The sequence below is a fragment of the Centruroides sculpturatus genome, unplaced genomic scaffold (genome assembly GCF_000671375.1).
Source record: "Centruroides sculpturatus isolate CEXI.00-Female unplaced genomic scaffold, Cexi_2.0 scaffold1654, whole genome shotgun sequence".
Taxonomy (NCBI): domain Eukaryota; kingdom Metazoa; phylum Arthropoda; class Arachnida; order Scorpiones; family Buthidae; genus Centruroides; species Centruroides sculpturatus.
Genome location: NW_019385993.1, coordinates 30,933 through 50,329, shown reverse-complemented (window position 1 = coordinate 50,329; position 19,397 = coordinate 30,933). Strand labels below are relative to the sequence as shown.

Genomic DNA, 19,397 nt, shown 5'->3' with positions numbered 1-19,397 from the left:
ATGTGTGTGGGTAATACGTGTGAATAGTTAGTGTTTCTGGTGTGGTGGTATTTTTCGTGTGGGTTTAACCTTTAAATTTTATTTAAAGAAATTTATTAAAAAAAGAGAAAATTCTATTTCTATCTGCATCCAAAACTTTAACAATACTTTTAAAATAGTGTGGTTTAAATTTAGATATTTGATTGATTATAAATTGAAAAGAGTTTTGATTTTTAAACGTTGGTTTTAATAGTTTTATTTATCGTATTTTACAGGTTTAAACATTCAGCAGTCAAGGAAAGGGCGGTATCGATGTGACAATTGCAAGAAAGAATTTGCTTCCAATTACAATTTAAAATGTCATCAAAGGATTCACACTGGGGAAGGGCTCTTGTCTTGCGAATTCTGTACTCGTCAGTTCACGTATTCCAACAGACTACGGGACCACATCAAGACTCACACCGGAGAAAAACCCTTTACATGTGATCATTGCAAAAACAGTTTTACACGAAAAGATCATCTCATTCGACATCTGCGAGTTCACACAGGGGAGAAACCCTTTACCTGTGATATTATATAAATTTATACATATATATACATATTTNTTTCTCATTCGACATCTGCGAGTTCACACAGGGGAGAAACCCTTTACCTGTGATCATTGCAAACGAAGTTTTGCAATGAAAAAAACTCTGATTGACCATGTTCGAACTCACACAGGGGAGAAACCCTTTACCTGTGATCATTGCAAACGAAGTTTTACACAGAAAGGAACTCTGATTGAACATCTGCAAACTCACACAGGGGAGAAACCCTTTACCTGTGATCATTGCAAACGAAGTTTTACACAGAAAGCTAATCTGATAGATCATGTTCGGCGTCACATCGGAGAAAAGCCATTTTCGTGTAACTATTGCTCAGTAAAATTCTATTCTAAGTCGGAATTGAATCGTCATGTTGTTAGACATCATGGGAATGAGAATCTTAAATAATGATGATTTTTATGAAGCACAATGCGAAAAAACAAGTGGATGAAAATGGTTGACCCATTGTATTTGTTTGAAAAAATCATTCTAATACTCAAGATTTTATTAATTGATATTAAGATTGACAAAAACAGAAAATTTAAGTTGTATTTTCTTGGTTTATAATTTTTACATTCTTTTATAAAACCTTTTGAATTTGTGGGCATAAACAAAAAATATTTTGTGGAATTACATTTAAATAAATAGAAGTGTAATTAAAGTAGAAAAAATACGTTGTCTATGTGATTTACTTAACACGGTAGAAGCCATTTCTCTCGATCACGAATTCAGCGGCACCTCGTACTTCGAACGGTAAATTCGAGAAAACTTCACTTGGAGTTTGAACTGCCCCGTAGCTAAAAATATGCGCTGGAAGCGTAAACACAATCTGTCCACACGAGTATTTTTTCTTGTATAACTACATGAAACATCGCAAAGCCCGATATGTATATAGAAACACAGCCAAACGATAGCCTCAAATAATCGTGCTATAACTTCACTAATGATTCAGACTAAAGGAGTGTTCCACCAACATTGCCTAATCGTGGTATTTGTAAATCCAGTTATTACACTAATACCTAGATTACTGACGCGAGGATTTCACCAGCAAATTTTATCGAAGAATTACTAAATCACGAGATATTAGGAACAGAATTAGTGAATCGAATAATTTCGACACTAGCGTTACTTAAAAAAATTCTTACACCTTACTCGATTGGATATTCCGGAAAAACTTCATACGCGCATAGATAAAAATGTGGTAGAGAACAACAAACCAAGTCGACAACCCGATTTTTCTCATCGAGAAACAGAATATTGTAGAATTGAAAGCCTGCAAGAAGAAGAATGTCTATAAATAAGAGAACACCGATTAAAAATAAAATTATCACAAGAAAAATTAAAAAGCATTTTAAAAAACCAGTACAGTATCTTTATATTATGAATTTTGGTTTTTGGTATTTGTATTCTAAAATTAAAGGAATGTCTAGAACATTTTATTAATGAATAACATTTTCATAGTTATTTTGTTGAAAATTATTTATAATTGTTATTCAATAAGTTATTCTAATTACACATTCAAGTTTAATGAAAGTAACAAATTATTGCAAGGATCCAAACTTACTATTGTATGGGATTTTTTGACAGACCATAAAAACATTTTAGCAATTAATCGGCAGATTTGATGATTAAGAATTTAAATTAATATTTTAAAAGAATAGAAACAAAAAAATTAGATTTACAGTAATTTTTATTCATATTTGCTTTCAAGTTATGTATTTTTTAACTGGAAATATGTGTATCTACTAATTTACTAAAAAACTAGAATCTGAAAAAAAAGCATTCTCCAATCTATTGTTGTTTATTATTAAATACAATACTGCCTATATTATTTGCATTAAGCGGTATCCAAAAGGGATCGGGCGTGAACACTTGTCTAAAGATATCGAACTCACGATGACGACGAACTCTGTGTCATCGTCGAACCTTGCCTTTTATCTGTAGGTCCTCCCCGTTTTCCCCTTGCCTTTCTTTGGCAATGTTGCAACACCTACGTCCAATAGCAAATTCTTGTCACGAAGTTCCTGGTGGCAAATTCGATGTATCGTCTTGAAAGGGAAGTGACTCCATAGAAGGAAAAAATCATATCCTTTACATTTTTAACAATCATGGGAAAAATTATACAGCAAGTTTTAATTTCAAAAATTAAATTTTTATCCTCAAATATTTTTGTCAAGTCCGGTCTCTCATATCATACACTTAATTTGTGTTCATAAAAAAAATAATAAATAATTTTAGTGACAAAAATCACACATTATTGTCACTAAAATTTCAATGTCAAAGTCACTTAAAATCTTCACATGCAAATGACAAGATTAAAATCGAAAGAATTTCAGAAAAAAAATCGTAAACTAAAAAGTATTTCTAGAAAAAATATAATTTCTAAAAATAAAAGCTTATTTTTAGATAAAATAAACGAGTAAATATAAAACACTCTTTCTTAAACTGATTTCGAGTGATTTATATCAGCAGACAAATAATGAACAAAGATACTATACTTCAGCCAACGTTATTTCTTTTATTATTTTCAAATTTTTCAAAAAATATTCCAAAATGTTCTCCAAATGCATTTCGCCGTTACAGCCTCATCGGTGGATTATCTAACAACAAGCAATTCATTACTTTTTATACAAATAAATTTTTCCCAGCATGCATCAACGTTTAGACCGACATTCTGATTTAACAAATTTGCATGTTCAACAATACAAAAGTGCTCTACTACTCGTCTTTTAAACCAGTTTTCTATTTTATGTAATATTTTTACAGAATTTCTATTAATTTTACAATTATAATTGATGCAATGATGATACCAAGGTGACTCTTGTCTTTTTAAACGAATCGATGCCTCGTGTTCTTTTAGACGTATCTCGAGCCTCCGTCCCGTTTCTCCAACATGTGATTTCGCTTGCAAACAATCACATAATACTTTGTAAACCACTCCTGCGACGTCAAGCTGATTTCTTACTTTATTTTGACCTTTAGTATTTATAATATTAATAATATTCGACATTTTGTTTTCCTGCTTCGCCACTACACATATAGAAAACTTTTTAAATATGGGTTTATATCGTTTATAAAGATTATGTATATAAGGCATTTTAACATAAGTATTATTATTTATACAATTTTTTACATTATACTGTATTTGTAATTTATAAAAGAGTTATACCACTTACAAATTTTACTCTTTGGATAGTCGTTCAATAAATATTTTCTGAATAATTGTTTAATTTCTTTATTTATATCTTCCTGAAGTGATGTTCTGTTTAGTATTTTCCTCAATTCCATAGTAAAAACGTTTCTTTTAGTGTCTATAGGGCAATAAGATTTATAACTAATTGTTTTCTCTGTATTACATAATTTTTCATACTTACGGAACCTCAGTTGCGTTTTCTCACGTTTAATAGTCACATCCAAATAGTTTATTTCCTGATTCTGTTCCAATTCACTAGTAAACTTTATATTAGGTTTTAAGTTATTCGCATAATCTTCAATTTCGTAAGGTGTTACTACACAGGAATCAAAAATAATTAATATATCGTCCACATAACGAGCATAAAATTCTATACCTGGGACTTGTGATATAGCACCATCAATTGATTCCATACAAATCTCCGCTAATTTAGGTCCAACTACTGATCCCATTGATATTCCATTTTTTTGGCGAAAAAATCTGTATTAATTTTAAAATAATTATTTTTAAATATAAATTCAATAAGAAAAATTATATAATCTGGTATTTCATATAAACAGAACCTGTTGACTTGAAAAATATAAACAGAATTTTCCAAGTCAACAGGTTAAGAATATGTTCCTAACCTGTTCTGTTTATATTTTTCAAGTCAACAGGTTCTGTTTATATGAAATACCAGATTATATAATTTTTCTTATAAAAATGTGTCAAAAAACCCACAAAAAAATGACTGAGTTGTTTTACCAGAAAATTTTAAAGCTGTAAATATGCCTGTAAACAATGCAGAAATGAATTCATTATATAAAAAACTGCATTGTTCACAGGCATATATACAATAATATATATGGTTATTTAATAAGAAGTATAAAAAAACCTTAAAAATCTGTAACAGATGTATTGAATCAGTAGGATTCAAAAAAATTTAACAAATATATTAAAAATGACCATATGGCCAGATTGCCATAAATTAAAAGAAAAAATTATGACAAGATTTACATCTTTCATGTTAAAAACAAAAAGCAAAAGAAAAATGAAAAATTTAACAATTCCATATGCAAGTTAATCCATGAGTAAGCTAGAAAATTAGCCATATTCTATCCGCCATATTCACTGTTTACATTAGATCCGNTTTTTAAAAGCCGGGTCTTTAAAAACCATCATTATATATATAAATATACTAATACGTGTAACGATATTCTAATGATATGAGATATGATACTGATTTACATTCTTCTATGTAATAAATTTTAATTATTAAATTTTTGTCACCTACAGACACTTTTATTAGTTTTTCAACAGTGTTGCAATTATCCAGAGATAAGGAGGTGACTCCGCGCCAAGTAAAAAGCCACTGACAATATATACCCATACACAGAAATTACAAACGCTTGTTTCGTGGGTTGATCTCTCTAGTAGTAATTTTGAACATTGCGTTCGAAAGATAATTGTTTTATTAAGTAGTGTGTAAAATTTCAGATATTTCAATAAAGGGATTGACGAAACATAAGCAATTAAAAAGTACGAAGGTCGCAATAGTCTTTTTTTCTTTGTTTCTTCATCGGCATTTCAGACTCTCCTAGAGAAAAACTATTGATTCTAGAAAGCTCAAATTTTAAATTTAAGCTTCTCTTGTTATCAGTGAAGTGCTGGCGAAAGTTCCTGTTCGATAGGTCAAAGTTCATGGTGTTCTCCATAGAGCTTTTTAACTTTTAATCACTTAATTTAATTGTATGCTTGTAACGATAACATCATTGAAACGAATGATTTTTCGCCAACATTTTTGCCAAGCTGGACCATTACAGAATTACCGTGAACCTAACTTAAATAAGTTTCTGCAATTGGGATCGATTCAGAGATTTCGGTCCAATTGAAGTAAAGGGTTTATGAAAGTGGTTGCGAAGCGAAGGAGTTGGAGGACGGGATCGAGGCCAAACTTTGCCACTTTAAGCCTAATATACTAATCTTATTTAAAATTAGTAAAAAATAAAAATCCTAAAATTGTCAAATTAATAATCACATTACTAATTAATCAATTAATAATCAATTAATCATAATCAATTAATAATCACATTATTGAGTTTGTGAGATGGAACGAATACTTATACTGAGAGGTAAAGAGCATTCCTAGAGTTTTGTTTGTACTAAATAAAAGTTTGTTTTCTTGTGCCCAGTCTTGTAAAGTCTTCAGTGCTATACTTAGCTTCTCCTGCACTATTTGAAGATCTGTATGAAAACATTTATACTATTATTGCACAAAAGAGAGTTTACAATAAGATTCCATAGAAATAGAGATATTACACCGTCCTGCGGGCAAGATTTAGTAAGATGTTTTTCACAAGAAACACACTGTGATACGAGACGAACTTTCTATCCCTTAGTAACAAGTATAGAAAAGACCTCAAAAACCTGTAACAAATGTAGTACATCAGTTGGATCCAAAGAAAGTCCTCTATTACAGTATTCAAAATTAGTTGAAATTAAAAGTTTAAAAAAATGTATTGTTCATTTAATAAATTTTTATATGTTATCTGCATAGCCTTTTGATCTCGATACGCTTTATTACTGTGAACTTATGTAATTATTATGCATATATAGAAAGCATTAAACTTATTAAAAAAGTTTATTAAATTACTTTTTATCATACAATAATGCAATATAGATACAAATATGATAATTTTTATTTGGTTGATTATTATATTAAAGTACTTCAATATAATAGCCTCGATGTTAAAAGTTATACGTAGTGAAATAACAAGATAACATATAAAGAAAAGAAACACATCTCTACTCCAGCGAGTGTAAGAACAAACTACTGTAACTTTATTTTATTTAAAGAAAAAAAAGGATAGTTTTTACAGTATAAAGACGGGACGTTAAATAAAAATACAAAAAGACTATTAATAATAAAACACTCAAAAACTTTCCCGGGAGAGAGGAAAAGAGTTAGGTCAGGCCAACACCCAGCTTTACCTTATTCCAAAATTAAATCCTGAAAAATTAGTAAATACAGTAGAAGCTTTAACAAGCCGAATATCTTCTTCATTCATTACTGACTGATTTCTTACGTTTGCATTAAAATAACGTTTGGAATTTCGATCTAGAGCAGGCGTCCCCAACCCTATGCCCGCGGGCACCATAGCGCCCGCCGATCGTTTTGTGTGTGCCCACCGCTGTGCAACGATAATAAAAATATTTAAGTTTTCAATAAAATGCTACGTAGAAGTTTTGTTATTTTTAATGATTAACCACAGAAAAGTAGAAATGGCATTCAACACAGATAAAAGCACAAAGTGAAATGGAACCAATCTCTTTTCCCCTCATGTCAAATCTTCGCCAACCTAATTTCTCATATCTAAAAAGAAATGAACCGGTCCATTTTTATGGTTGCCGTTGCAACACAAACCTTTGTTTGGAGCTCATCTCATGAGAGCCAGACAGTAGCTGTGAGATAAACATTCATTCGACATATCTACTTCATTATTTATTCATAATTANAAAAAAAAAAAAAAAAAAAAAAAATCAGCAGTTAGGTTGAATGAAGTGCAGCAATGCATTTGCTGGATTTCGGTTAGAGAAATGGTAAAGTATGTTTTTATTGTAAGTACTGAATAGATTCAGAATCGTTTTCCGATGAGCTAAATCTTTTACGAACAAATCGAAGGAGACGTTTCATTTGGTTGTTTTCTTCCTTTTCGTTTTCGGCCATCGTCTTGGAATCGGTTCGTCATTAAAAAAAGAAGAGGAAAGCACAGTAAATAGGTGAAATTCACGAATCTTCGCTCGTTACTAGTGACGTATTTCTGTTTTGGATACAGAAAAAAGTCGACAGAAGTTTTATTTTACTCTGTTGATAACCCACAATTGTTTGTGTCCGAGAAGACAGAGAGGGTGAAGATTGTGTTGTCATTTCAGCCGTACGACAAAATGAATGCAAGCATTTGGAATTCTCGTCCACACAGGCAGGTTAGTCCTTTTATCGACCCTTTGACTTTCGCCATTTTATTTCTACAATCGATAGTCTGGGTGTAGATAATTTTAAATGTAACATAATTTACAGTCTTGATTGAAGGAGAAAACCTCGTTAACGATTTCACCAGAAAGAAAAAAAACAGAAGGAAGATTTTAACGAAGCGGAAGAGGAGACTTTTCAGATAACATTTGATGATGTATCGAATTCCCCCGGTTCTTGTGGACAGTGGTAACGAGTATTGTGGTATTTTCCGTGTCTTTCTTGACTGAAGTTTGTTAAATTAGTAAGTAGATTTTCACTTTTTTCCTAAGGTAATTTTAATTAAAAAAACTTTTCAAGAAATGATTCAGTTTGTATAACTTAGTTCTGCAATAAAAGCTGTAAAATAGAAGGACCGAAGGGAAGTTAATTCTTCATAAAATATATTTATACCTAATTTTAAAAATCGCAAATAAAAGTACTTTATATATAAACATTTGAAATATATTGACACTGTTCCTGGATGAGTAAAATTAATTTGAATTCATTCATATACCTTTGTGTGTTTATCATAAAATCTAATATGTAAGTGTCTACTGGGACATATCGTATTAGTAGGCGCCCGAGTTCTGCGAATTGAAACTTGTTCGGAAAAAACAATCTGTATTGTTCATCTGCTTATTGTATACTCGCAGGTAGGCCCGGCGTTGCTCGGGCAAAGGTACGATAGCGAAGATTAAGAATATTACGTTATAGTCAACTTTACCCGTTTTCAAAGAATGCAAGAATTGGGTCCCCCGTTTCCAGTCTAATTAGAGAATTTTTAGATGGGTCTAAAAATATCTACGATTTCCTGCAAAAACGAAAAAAATTTGCACTTTCTCTTAAAACGTCGCTTTCTCTTAACACTTGCATTGTTACTTAACACTTCTATTGTTGATGGAAGTGTTAAGGTTAATCCTGTCTCTCTCCCCTGGGGGGAATTTCGAAAAATCCCTTCTTAGTGTTTGTTTTCGTGACGTACCCTAACTGTGTACCAAATTTCAGCTTTCAACTCCTAACCGTTTGGGCTCTGCGCTAATTATTATTAACTAGTCTCGATTATATACATAGACAGGTTTAATGTTTGAAAATATGATACCAAATTTATGTTAATCTTTTCAAATTTTCATGTAATTATCCACAAAAAACCTAAATCATTTTAATCGCATTATTGTCGGGAAAATATAACAACATATAAAATCTTGTTTTAGCAAGTGATGACAGTAAATCTGCTGACGAGGGAACAAGAGGTCCGAAACACAAAGTGTGTACAGCTGAAAAAAGTGAACAATAAAGATTGTTTTTTCTGAATAAGTATCCTCAATTCGTAGATTCCGGACACCATTATAACAAGTCCTACTAATACCATATGTCCCAGTAGACACTTATATAATAAATTAATTTGAATTAGTTTATTTTTCGGGTTTTAAACCGAACTGCTATTTTATGGCGTGAAATGTCCGAAGAAGAATTTCTAAAATTATTAAATTTAATTTTGAAAAATTTAAATTTGACTTAGATAGTAATGTGTGACGATATTGTCGTATCTGATTTCATTCGGGACTTTTATTGCTTTCAGATTCACTACCCGCCAATCAAAAACATTCCTATTTACTACTAAATGAAGAATAGTTTCTAGAAAAACACAAGAATAGTCGATGGATGTGTTGGACTTCTGTCGTTAACGGAACACTAAAATTAAAGCCAGTGTTGTGAAATCATTACAAGAATATATCAACAAGGAAAACATCTTTCATGCGAGTGAAGAAAAAGAGAAAAATCAACGAAGATATTTTAAAACTATTTTTCAAATATTTTGTTTTTGCAAAATACATTTCATATAAATTGTTTTCATTGAAAAATGTATAAATTACATTTGTTATTAATTTGTGATATTGTTTTAGTATGTGGGTAATACGTGTGAATAGTTAGTGTTTCTGGAGTAATGTTTTTCTTCGTGTAGTATTAATCTAAATTTTATTCAAAGAAAATAACCAGAGAAAGAAAGATTCTTTGTCTATCTGCATCCTAAGCATTCACAGTACTTTTAAAATAGTGTGATTTAAATTTAGATATTTGATTGAGAATAAATTGAAGAAAGTTTTGGTCTTTAAACATTGGTTTTACTCTTTTTATATATTGTATTTTACAGGTTTAAACATTGAGAAGGGAAAGAATGGGAAGTATGATTGTGACAGTTACAAGAAAGAATTCGCTTCGAAGTCCAATTTAAAACGTCATCAAAGGATTCACACTGGAGAACGGCTCTTCTGCAAATTCTGTAATCGTCAGTTCCTCCATTATAACAGTTTATGGTACCACGTCAAGACTCACACAGGGGAGAAACCCTTTACCTGTGATCATTGCAAACGAAGTTTTGTACATAAAGGAACTCTGAATCAACATCTTCGAACTCACACAGGGGAGAAACCCTTTACCTGTGATCATTGCAAACGGAGTTTTACACAGAAAGGAAATCTGATTGAACATCTGCGTGTTCATACAGGGGAAAAGCCATTTTCCTGTACTTATTGCTTACAAAAGTTCCGTTTTAAAAGTAATTTAAATCGTCATATTAATAAATATCATAATAATAAATAACGATATTTGTAATGAATGAGCATGTGAACAAAAGTATTTATTTGTATTAATTTCGTATTTTGATTTTATTGAATATAGAAAGAAATTTTTAAAGTTTTATCTTTTTCGTTTTATAACTTTGATATCGAATATAAAGCAATTGCCTTTATGTACCGAAAAAGAATAGTTTCTTTGATTAAAAAATAATTTTGCAAAGTCGAATTAACATGGTGTAATTTTACTGGTTTATATACATGTGTCATTCATTAATAGAGAAGAATACATGATACTATAGAGGTGATACAACGCACAGCGGTTTATAACTTTAAAATATGGGTTCTAGCCTCTAAACATTTTTATTTCCAATTTTTAATGTCGAACAATTTACAATTAGACTAAAAATAAACTGTTTATAATTGGACGGTTTGGGCGATCCCTTTATAAGGCTAGTATTTTGTATTAATCTGAAGAACGGATTCTACTGTACTATTTTAGATGCGATTTTTTATTTTAACTGCGTTTTAGTAGGGTACGTCATGAGAATGCACACTAAAAAGGGATTTTTCGAAATTCCAACCCCCTTCGAGGGAAGAGGAGGAGAGGTGGTCGCGCTGTATATTACAAACAAAAACAATAGCTTTGCGTTGTCACATCAAAAGCCTTTTGCACGTTGTCACGTCACGTTAACAATGCACCTGCACCATAAACCGAAATCAAAGAGTACCGAGACACTTTGGCAGCGGCGTGCAATAAATCATAAATCGTATACATCAATATGGGAATAACGTAGACCAATACAGAAAAGCGTTGCGTAAAAATTTTTAATTATTGAATGATTCAAATAATGTTTTGATTTCTACCCACTTGGATTCATACACACTACGAACTGTTAAACTGCAACAGAACATTGCTCAACGACCTTCAGTGCTACAGCTCTGTAAGAGAGAAATTTTTACCAAGCCCCATGTGGGTTCTGCCAAATCCACAATGGGGCGGCCGGTGAGCGACAGACCCCACATATCCGGAGGACAGTTTGTTAATTGTTTGGTTAATTCGCGGCAATGCAACACTTGGCGATCTGCCTAAGGGAAATGCCTCCCGGAAGGTCTTTTTAAGGGTTGTTGGCCCCTATTCAGGGAACAGACGTGGAGAAAACCCGAAAAACCACGTGGCCAGGCAGTCCGGGCTAGGCGCGAACCCACGACCGAACTCCCAGCGTTCAGGAAACGGAACCGCTTGGCCACTGCTGGGCCAAGGACAGAGGCGTAACTAAAAAGAGCGAAGGTGGACATGTGCCCAAAGCGCCAAAATGAACTCATAGAACATTTTGTAATTAGCATTGAATCAGGAGTGATTTTAAATTGCTTTGTATAACAAACTATTTCACACGGCTCTGCCGGACGAATCACAATCGAAAAATTCCTGTGGTTTTGCGGCCCATTCGAATTCGATTTCTGGTTCCCCAGAGCAAAAGGCTGCCACCTTAATCGGTCACCATTCAGTCGTGAACGGAAATGGTCTATAAACTGGGATTTATAATATCAATTTAATTCAATCCGACTGACAGTGTGGCAGATTCACGTGTTTGCCGCCTCTATTATTGTAACGTCGGTTATTAAGTTTAAACTTCGTTATTTGTAATCGTTGTAACTTATAATATAATACGTTATTTTTATTATATTATATTATATAATGCATAATATATTTCACAATAACATATTTATTTTTTGAGAAGTTTATTATATAATGTTTTTTTAACTCGATATACAAATTACAAATAATTAACACGATTAAATTTTAATTGAATACAAATATTAAACTATAGGCACAAGACAGGATTAAGGTAAGAATAAGTCATAAAGATGCATGTAAATTTCAGTCTGTTCTCTGAAAAGTTCAAAATTCTGTCCATCGATTAAATCACAAGCACGATATAAAATACATTGAATTGACAAAAGTCCGAAGGAAATGATTCCCCGCTTATACGAAAGTCCATTCGAGAATCATCCTTCTGTCACATCCGAGGTTTAAAGTCACATCCGGGTTTTCAGCTCATACATCAGAGGCAAACTGTCCCTCGATTAAATCACAAACACAATATAAAACACATTGAATTCACAAAAGTCCGAAGGAAATGATTCCCCGCTTATTCGAAAGTCCATTTGAGAATCATCCTTCTGTCACACCCGAAGTTTGAAGTCCCGTTGGAGACTTCGGTCACATCCGAGTTTTCAGGTCAAATCCAGGAAAAGTCGTCAAGTCCGAGTTACAGAGTCAAGTCCGGTAAATAGCGTCACAAGTCGATAAATTGCACTCATTTAATCACAACTGGAAGATAGGACCACGCTAGATAACTTCAAGGTCTCTGAGTTCGTCTAGAACTCCTCCAGTTCTATACTTTCGACGTTTGTGAGGAGAGGGCTATAAAGTAGAATTAAAGATTAATCGTTGTGAAAAGCAAATATTGAATTTAAACCACATTCAATCTGTGAAAATGACAATTACCCGAAAAGACGATTGCGAAGACGTAACTCATCGTTCATAAGTGGATGAACTTTAATTTTCTTACAGCCATCAAAGCAGGAACAAGAGAATTCCCGCACATTTCTTATCACTTTCACCAATTTTGAAAGCGCCCCTCTCATAAAATGATCCGAATGACGTTTATTTCGATCGAACTCGATGCCCTCGGCCCACATTTCGGCCTCGATCTCCTCGTCGCTCATATGAGCTAATCTCAGTCGGTATATCTTACACGGACTCCAATAGAGCTTCGGCTCGACCCATTCGATACGTCGGGCTTGCTCCGAACGCTCCGAAAGAAACTCCGGATCCGGCTGAAATCCACTAGATTCTGGATCCTCCAAACGTCGAGGAAGAACCAGTATTTCGATCGGAATTCCACTGACTTCCGGATTCTCTGTGGGACCATGACCCATCTCTTCATCTCTCTGCTCCTCTCTCTCTACACCTATCTTATTGCTCGTGGGTCTTCCTCCGAAGATCCTACGCAAGAAACTCTTTCTCTCTCCACTCATTTCACTCTTCGAAAATCACAAAACGAAAGTAAAGAACGCAAACGAAAGCCTTCGAAACAATCGAAAAGAAAAACTATTGTCGACGAGCGCTATTGTTGTTGAGAAAAATGAATATTTTTGCCTACAAACTTCATTTTCCTTCCCTTTATGGGTTCATATAAGAATTTTAAAATAATATTTTCAAACTAATCATACAAAACGTTTTTGAAATTGTTTTAGGGACAGAAAAATTTTAAGTCTCAATTTAGTCATATATACGAATTAATTTAGATAATTAAGCATTTCTCGTTATAAATAAAATACAGGCGAAACTTCCGGGTAGATAGGTAAAATTTCACGGCGGTTTCCCATAGCGCTAATTCAGTTTTACGGCTTAAGTTTATGCTTATAAAGATAAAATTGCACGGGAACAAATGTATTTTATTCAAAATGTTACTAAAAATTACAAAAGCACCAATTATTGCCAATTAAAACTTTTTATAACGATTTTACTAAGCGGCGTCCAATTACAGGATGATAATATAAAATATATTTTGTATAAACATAGATGACGTCATCGTTTCGTTACATAATTGTTTCTAACGTCAAAGTTGACGGCAATTTCCTCTACAGCGATTTTACTAAATTGTATGATTTTAGGCTTACAGTAACATATAAATGGACTATCTATATTCATGCAGTCCTTATCCTTATATTCAGTTTGTAGATATTTATCCTTTCCGAATGTTTCAGCCCGGTCAATTCTATCACACGGTGTAGTAATCATCTACCACAAGGCCCTCTGTTCTATCTATAAGGAGATGGCCCGATGTAGTAAGCACAGAATTTTAAGGAGTGAGGAAATTGTAAGATTGTAGAAAAACCTTACAATTTCCTCACTCCTTAGAAACGAAACAGACGCCATCGAGAGAAAATAGTGCCTCGATCGAAACAACTTGAAAGGTTAGAAATCTCCAAGAAGGACGGTAGTTAACTATTTCGTCAGGCTGGAGAGCGTATAAAAAGTTATAAGTAAATTTTTCTTCTTCCAATAGTGAAACTAGTAGTATTTATCACGTCTTTCTTAATTATGTACATTTAATCTCATGCGTGCGGTCGCATATATAGACGGTCGGATTCGGGATGGAGGAGGAATTCGAGAGACAGTGCGCCGGAAATAATATACGCTACTACGCCTTTTAACAACATTAACAACAATTTATTAAACGAAATGGTTTTTCTACAAGTGTGGAACATAAATGGGAGTATGTGAGGTCGCGAAAGAGAGCTTACATGGTCGGACCCTGTTGGTAAATAGAGAGGTTGTGGCCGACGTTTTCATCGCGAAAACGTCGGTCATCACGGGGTACGTCGGACGTTCAGCGCCGCTTTCCTGTACGCCTAGAAGTTTGACAATGGTGTTTGGATAGTCAGTGGAATCATGCTCGACATTCCAAACACCATTGTCAAACTTCTAGGCTTATAGGAAGACGGCACTGAACGTCCGACGTACACGTTTTCGCGATGAAAACGTCGGCTACAACCTCTCTATTATCTTCTTGGGTAGAACCTTGATTGATGTCGGGATGTCGTGGATCGTCTTGACGAACGGGTGGAGAGGTTTCCGCTGGGTCGAGGAGAGTAAGGCGGCCATACACGTTAAGTTAATCCTTTGAGGCTGCCTGACCTTGAGGAACTTCAGAATTTCCTATCGCCCACACACGAAGAAGAAAATCTCTCAGCAGAGGCGTAGCTAGGATGGGGCAAGTAGGGCAAGTGCCCCGGGCGCCACTCGCAGAGGGTCTCCAAGACAAACAAGATTTGTTTCTGGAGGGGAAGGGAGCGCCAATACAGTGTCGTTCCCCCGGCGCCAGTTATATTCTCTACACCATTGTCTCTCAGTCAGTCAGTCGGCCATGGCATCTGATGACGACATACTGGCTGTTCTTGGATGTTTATTGGCAACAAATTTTATTAAAACTCGCGGGAAAAAAGTATGCATAGAAGTTTATGGTGTTTTGTTTTGCCAATACGTCATAATGTAAGGGATGTGAGGGTCAGGGAAATTCATGGAAATTAAAACAAAAATTTGAGTAGGAATTCTGTATACGTATACAAGGTTCCTACGCACCTGGAAAGTTAAGGAAAATCAGGGAATGTGTCTCCTTAATTGCATTGTTGATCTCGTTTGCTGAATATGGATGACCAATTATAGCCATCTGCAGGCGGCAAGAAGTAATGCTGCAATCTTTAATAAGAAATTACACCAGAATTCATTTTGAAATGGCTTTTTTCACCGTTCTGAAGCCATATAATTTTACAGTTGTGGATTAATAACAGGATAAACTACTTTTATGTAATAGTGTTTAATTTTTAATTTTAATAATTCAGCGATTATAAAAAGATGAAATTGTTTATTAGAATAAAAAATAACTAATTAAAAACTTGTTTGCAAACTTTTAAAAGTTGAAATCGTAATTTATTAGAATGTTCACTTCAAAATAGCTAAATAGATCAGTAAAAATCTGTAATTTAATTGTTTTTCATGTTTAAAACATTACTACACAATATAAAAAATTATAAATAGTTACCCGACATTTACAGTAAAATACTGGTGCTGACTTGTTGTTGGCAGAAGCTTTTTATATTTGTTGTTACGATTTTCCTTGAAAGTACTGTACTGCAAGCATATTTTTCCCCTCTCTTCCGTTTTTTCTGCAACTTCGATACATAGTTTAATAATTAGTTTAACTGAAATGACGTTGGGTAACAAATATCACTGATTTTGGCAAATTTAGGGCTTAAAAACTGGCAAGAGTGATCATACTTGTAATAAATGTAGTTATACTGTATATCCAAAAGTATTTAATTGCTCTCAACAGTAAAAAAATGTTCTTCAGTGATACTTTTTCACATGGAAATATACTTCATGCACCCAATCTTCTCACTTTATGCGCTGAATCATGCTTTTTTCCGCGTACATCTTTTCTGCATAACTTGTAAAACCGAGACACTTCATCTTTATATTTAACAACATCTTGCCAACCTTCCTCTTTCTGTTCAGTTTCAACATATTTCTTGCGTTTAAATTAAAGTTGCATACAGTAATACCTCGACTTACGCTACCCCGACTTACGCGAACCCGGAGTTACGCGATTTTCAATTCTCGTCGATTCGTCTTTTGTTTGAGCGCCACGCAACTCTTGATTACTCTCTCCCCCCATACTATTGTTGAGCTTACATGTTCGGACGTGTCGCGCGGAATCGACACATAGCTACAATTTATTTTGTGTTATTTATTTCTGTGATTTTTATATCTACGGAGACTCGAGAGACTCTACTATGTCATCCAAACGAAGTAGAACTAATTCTTCTGCATCAAACAAGAAAAGAAAAACTTTATCTTTGGAATGTAAAGTTAACATTAGAGAGCTTGCGGCCGACGTTTTCAACGCGAAAACGTGTACATCGGATGTTTAACGCTGCCTTCTTATCAGCCTAGAAGTTTGAGAATGGCGTATGGAACGTCAGTGGAATCATAATCGACGTTCTAAAAGCCATTGTCAAACTTCTAGGCTTACAGGATGGCGGCACTGAACGTCCGATGTACACGTTTTCGCGTTGAAAACATCGGCCGCAACCTCTCTATTATTAAAGACTTCGATACAAAAATGAAAATTTGTGAATTGACAAAGGAGTTTGATCTACCGGAATCGACGGTCAGAACAATTGTAAAAGGTAAAGAAAAAATTCTCGAAGCTGTGAAAAATGCTCAATCTTTAAATTCAAGCATCATTCGTAAACGTCACGGTATTATCGCTGAGATTGAAACAATGTTAAAATTATGGCGTAATAATCAAGTAAATGTGAAAAATTGTATAATAATACAATTTGTTAGACATAATATGTATTATCTATTCTAATTTTCAATTAGAGATTCAGACTATGTACAAAAAATTATTATTATTATTTTTTTTACATAGTCTGAATCTCTAATTGAAAATTAGAAGAAAAATATCCTGAGTTCATCATGAAATTGTATTATCTATGATTTTATTAAACATTTTTTTCTAAATTATTGTTTTCTTTAGTCTCCGGCCCCAATTAAAAATTATTTGTATGTATTTAAATGCAAAATTATACTCCGAGTTACGCGGTTATCGCTAGGTCCCACCTATCGCGTAAGTTCGGTGTATTACTGTATTGAATTTCCTTGTTGTAAACCGAAGCCAATGAGAAATCTTTCCGTTTTTTTTCCTGCCACTTTTTTCTGCAGACTTCTGTTGTATGGTGAGCTTGTAATAACTGAGCATTTACAATATTGTTTACATTTTTTTTTGTCACACATTTATGGTAGAGGCGATATTTTCAAAGCTTTGATAGAGACATGATATGTTTTAGGTGATGCAGCTTGCTGCGTGCTTTGGTTGAGATTGATTTTGTAGAGGTCACTGACATATACCAATTCGGTCCGGGTTGGTTCAGACTGCTTTCCAAGCTTGGCTTAGTCACACTGCCTATACTCTTCGGTTCATACATATCAGCTAATAGACATGCGTTCAAGTTTTAATAGTAACAGGTATCTGAACGTTCCATCTCGAAACGCATCGGTCGAATACCTTATCATTGTTTAACCCCTAGAAAATACATGCATTTCCTTTTATAGTGAGGAATATTAAAACTTACGATACAGACTCAGTTAGTGATTGCAAAAATATATCAGGTAAGACTTCTATAGTGCTACACGATCATCCAAATTACATTAAACGCAATAAAAAGCAATAATACGTCATAGCTTTTACAAATGTGCTCTAATATCTGTCATTTCGCTCTTAGAAAAGTCATGTGATATAAGCTTCGAATCAGAGCTGCCAGATATCACTTTGTTTCAAAAACTACAAGATAATGCAACGGACCAATTTATAAAACGGTCCAATATTCGTCATTTTCTCGTATTATCAATATAAATTGGAGTCTCTGTTCTTTATAAGAAATAAACTAGAAACAAACAATTAATTGTAAGATGTTTATATTTATCAAATAGATTTATATATTATAAAGCATTGTCAGACATGCAGCGTCAGTGATAATAGCTTCGCAGAGATCCACTTCTTGACACAAAAGAAACATCCTATCGTGAGACACAACGACTTTCCCGAATCCTTTTATGAAATCCAATATTTAACAAATAAACTAGCATTTAATATTAAATTTATTTGTAAATTTTCGTCTGAATGGCAATTATTAAGTTTCTGAAGACAAAGTCTGCCCAAAAAGGAACCGCCATTTATTTATCTCGTGTTCCAGACTACACACTTTCTTGGCGACTGACCTTTCTCTTTAGGCTACTGGTCTCCAGAAGTTAAAAAAGTCCCTTTAAAAACACACAAAAAAATATATCCTTAAAATTGGATATACTTTTTGTGTTTAAAATTACAAGAATTACTAAAAAAGGAACTGGTTAGACTTCTTTCTTGCTTCCATCCATACCTTCTTGGGATGTTACGGCTTTTATCTACTGGAAATGAGCGCTGTAAAATGTAGATTAAAAAAAACTGGATATATTTTTTGTGTTATTAAAGGACTTTTTTAACTTCTTGCGACCAGTAGCCTAAAAAGAAAATATCAGTCGCCAAGAATGTGTGTAGTCTAACACGAGATAAATAAATGGTGGTTCCTTTTTGGACAGACTTTGTCTTCAGAAAATTAAATTTATTATTAATTATTAAACTACTTCTGAATTGTAACAAAAATTGAATCAATAACTTTCAGCTTTCGTTCCAGTTCTAAATGGCAAATCGCAAATTGACGAATGTCTTGAAATCCAGTTTGCATGTAAATAATTAAAATCATATTAATAAATCGAGTTAAAAATTTCAATAAATGACTGTAGTGTACAAATACCGTGATAATATTGCAGCAGAGCAAACAGCCAGAAGTAATTAGTGCAAACGAACGAAAAACCAATCATCGCAGCTAAGACCCAATTTCCAAAAAACTCGGGCATATGAACGCACAGATATGCGTAATACGAAAAGCTCGTCCCAAAATTA

General features: G+C 33.5%; 2 protein-coding genes and 1 long non-coding RNA gene across 3 annotated transcripts in view; 2 read left to right on the top strand and 1 right to left on the bottom strand.

Annotated features, from left to right (window-relative positions):
• LOC111612980 (gastrula zinc finger protein XlCGF57.1-like) overlaps nt 1–19,397 on the top strand; it is a 46,453-nt gene continuing 27,056 nt past the window's right edge. Inside the window, exons 1-4 of the mRNA XM_023354274.1 lie at nt 1–10; nt 255–509; nt 598–968; nt 9,809–10,339. Of these exons, the coding sequence (XP_023210042.1) occupies nt 1–10; nt 255–509; nt 598–968; nt 9,809–10,339 (1,167 nt within the window). The remainder of the gene's footprint in view (nt 11–254; nt 510–597; nt 969–9,808; nt 10,340–19,397) is intronic.
• LOC111612988 lies at nt 7,512–9,689 on the top strand. Its single transcript, XR_002754706.1, has 3 exons — nt 7,512–7,719; nt 7,814–8,009; nt 9,327–9,689. It is a non-coding gene; the product is annotated as an uncharacterized LOC111612988 (long non-coding RNA).
• On the bottom strand, nt 12,092–14,091 carry LOC111612984. The gene is made up of 2 exons (XM_023354281.1): nt 12,833–14,091; nt 12,092–12,748 (listed from the first exon to the last, which is right to left on the bottom strand). Exons 1-2 carry the CDS (start codon nt 13,363–13,365, stop codon nt 12,703–12,705), a joined length of 579 nt encoding a protein of 192 aa, XP_023210049.1. The 5' UTR covers nt 13,366–14,091; the 3' UTR covers nt 12,092–12,702.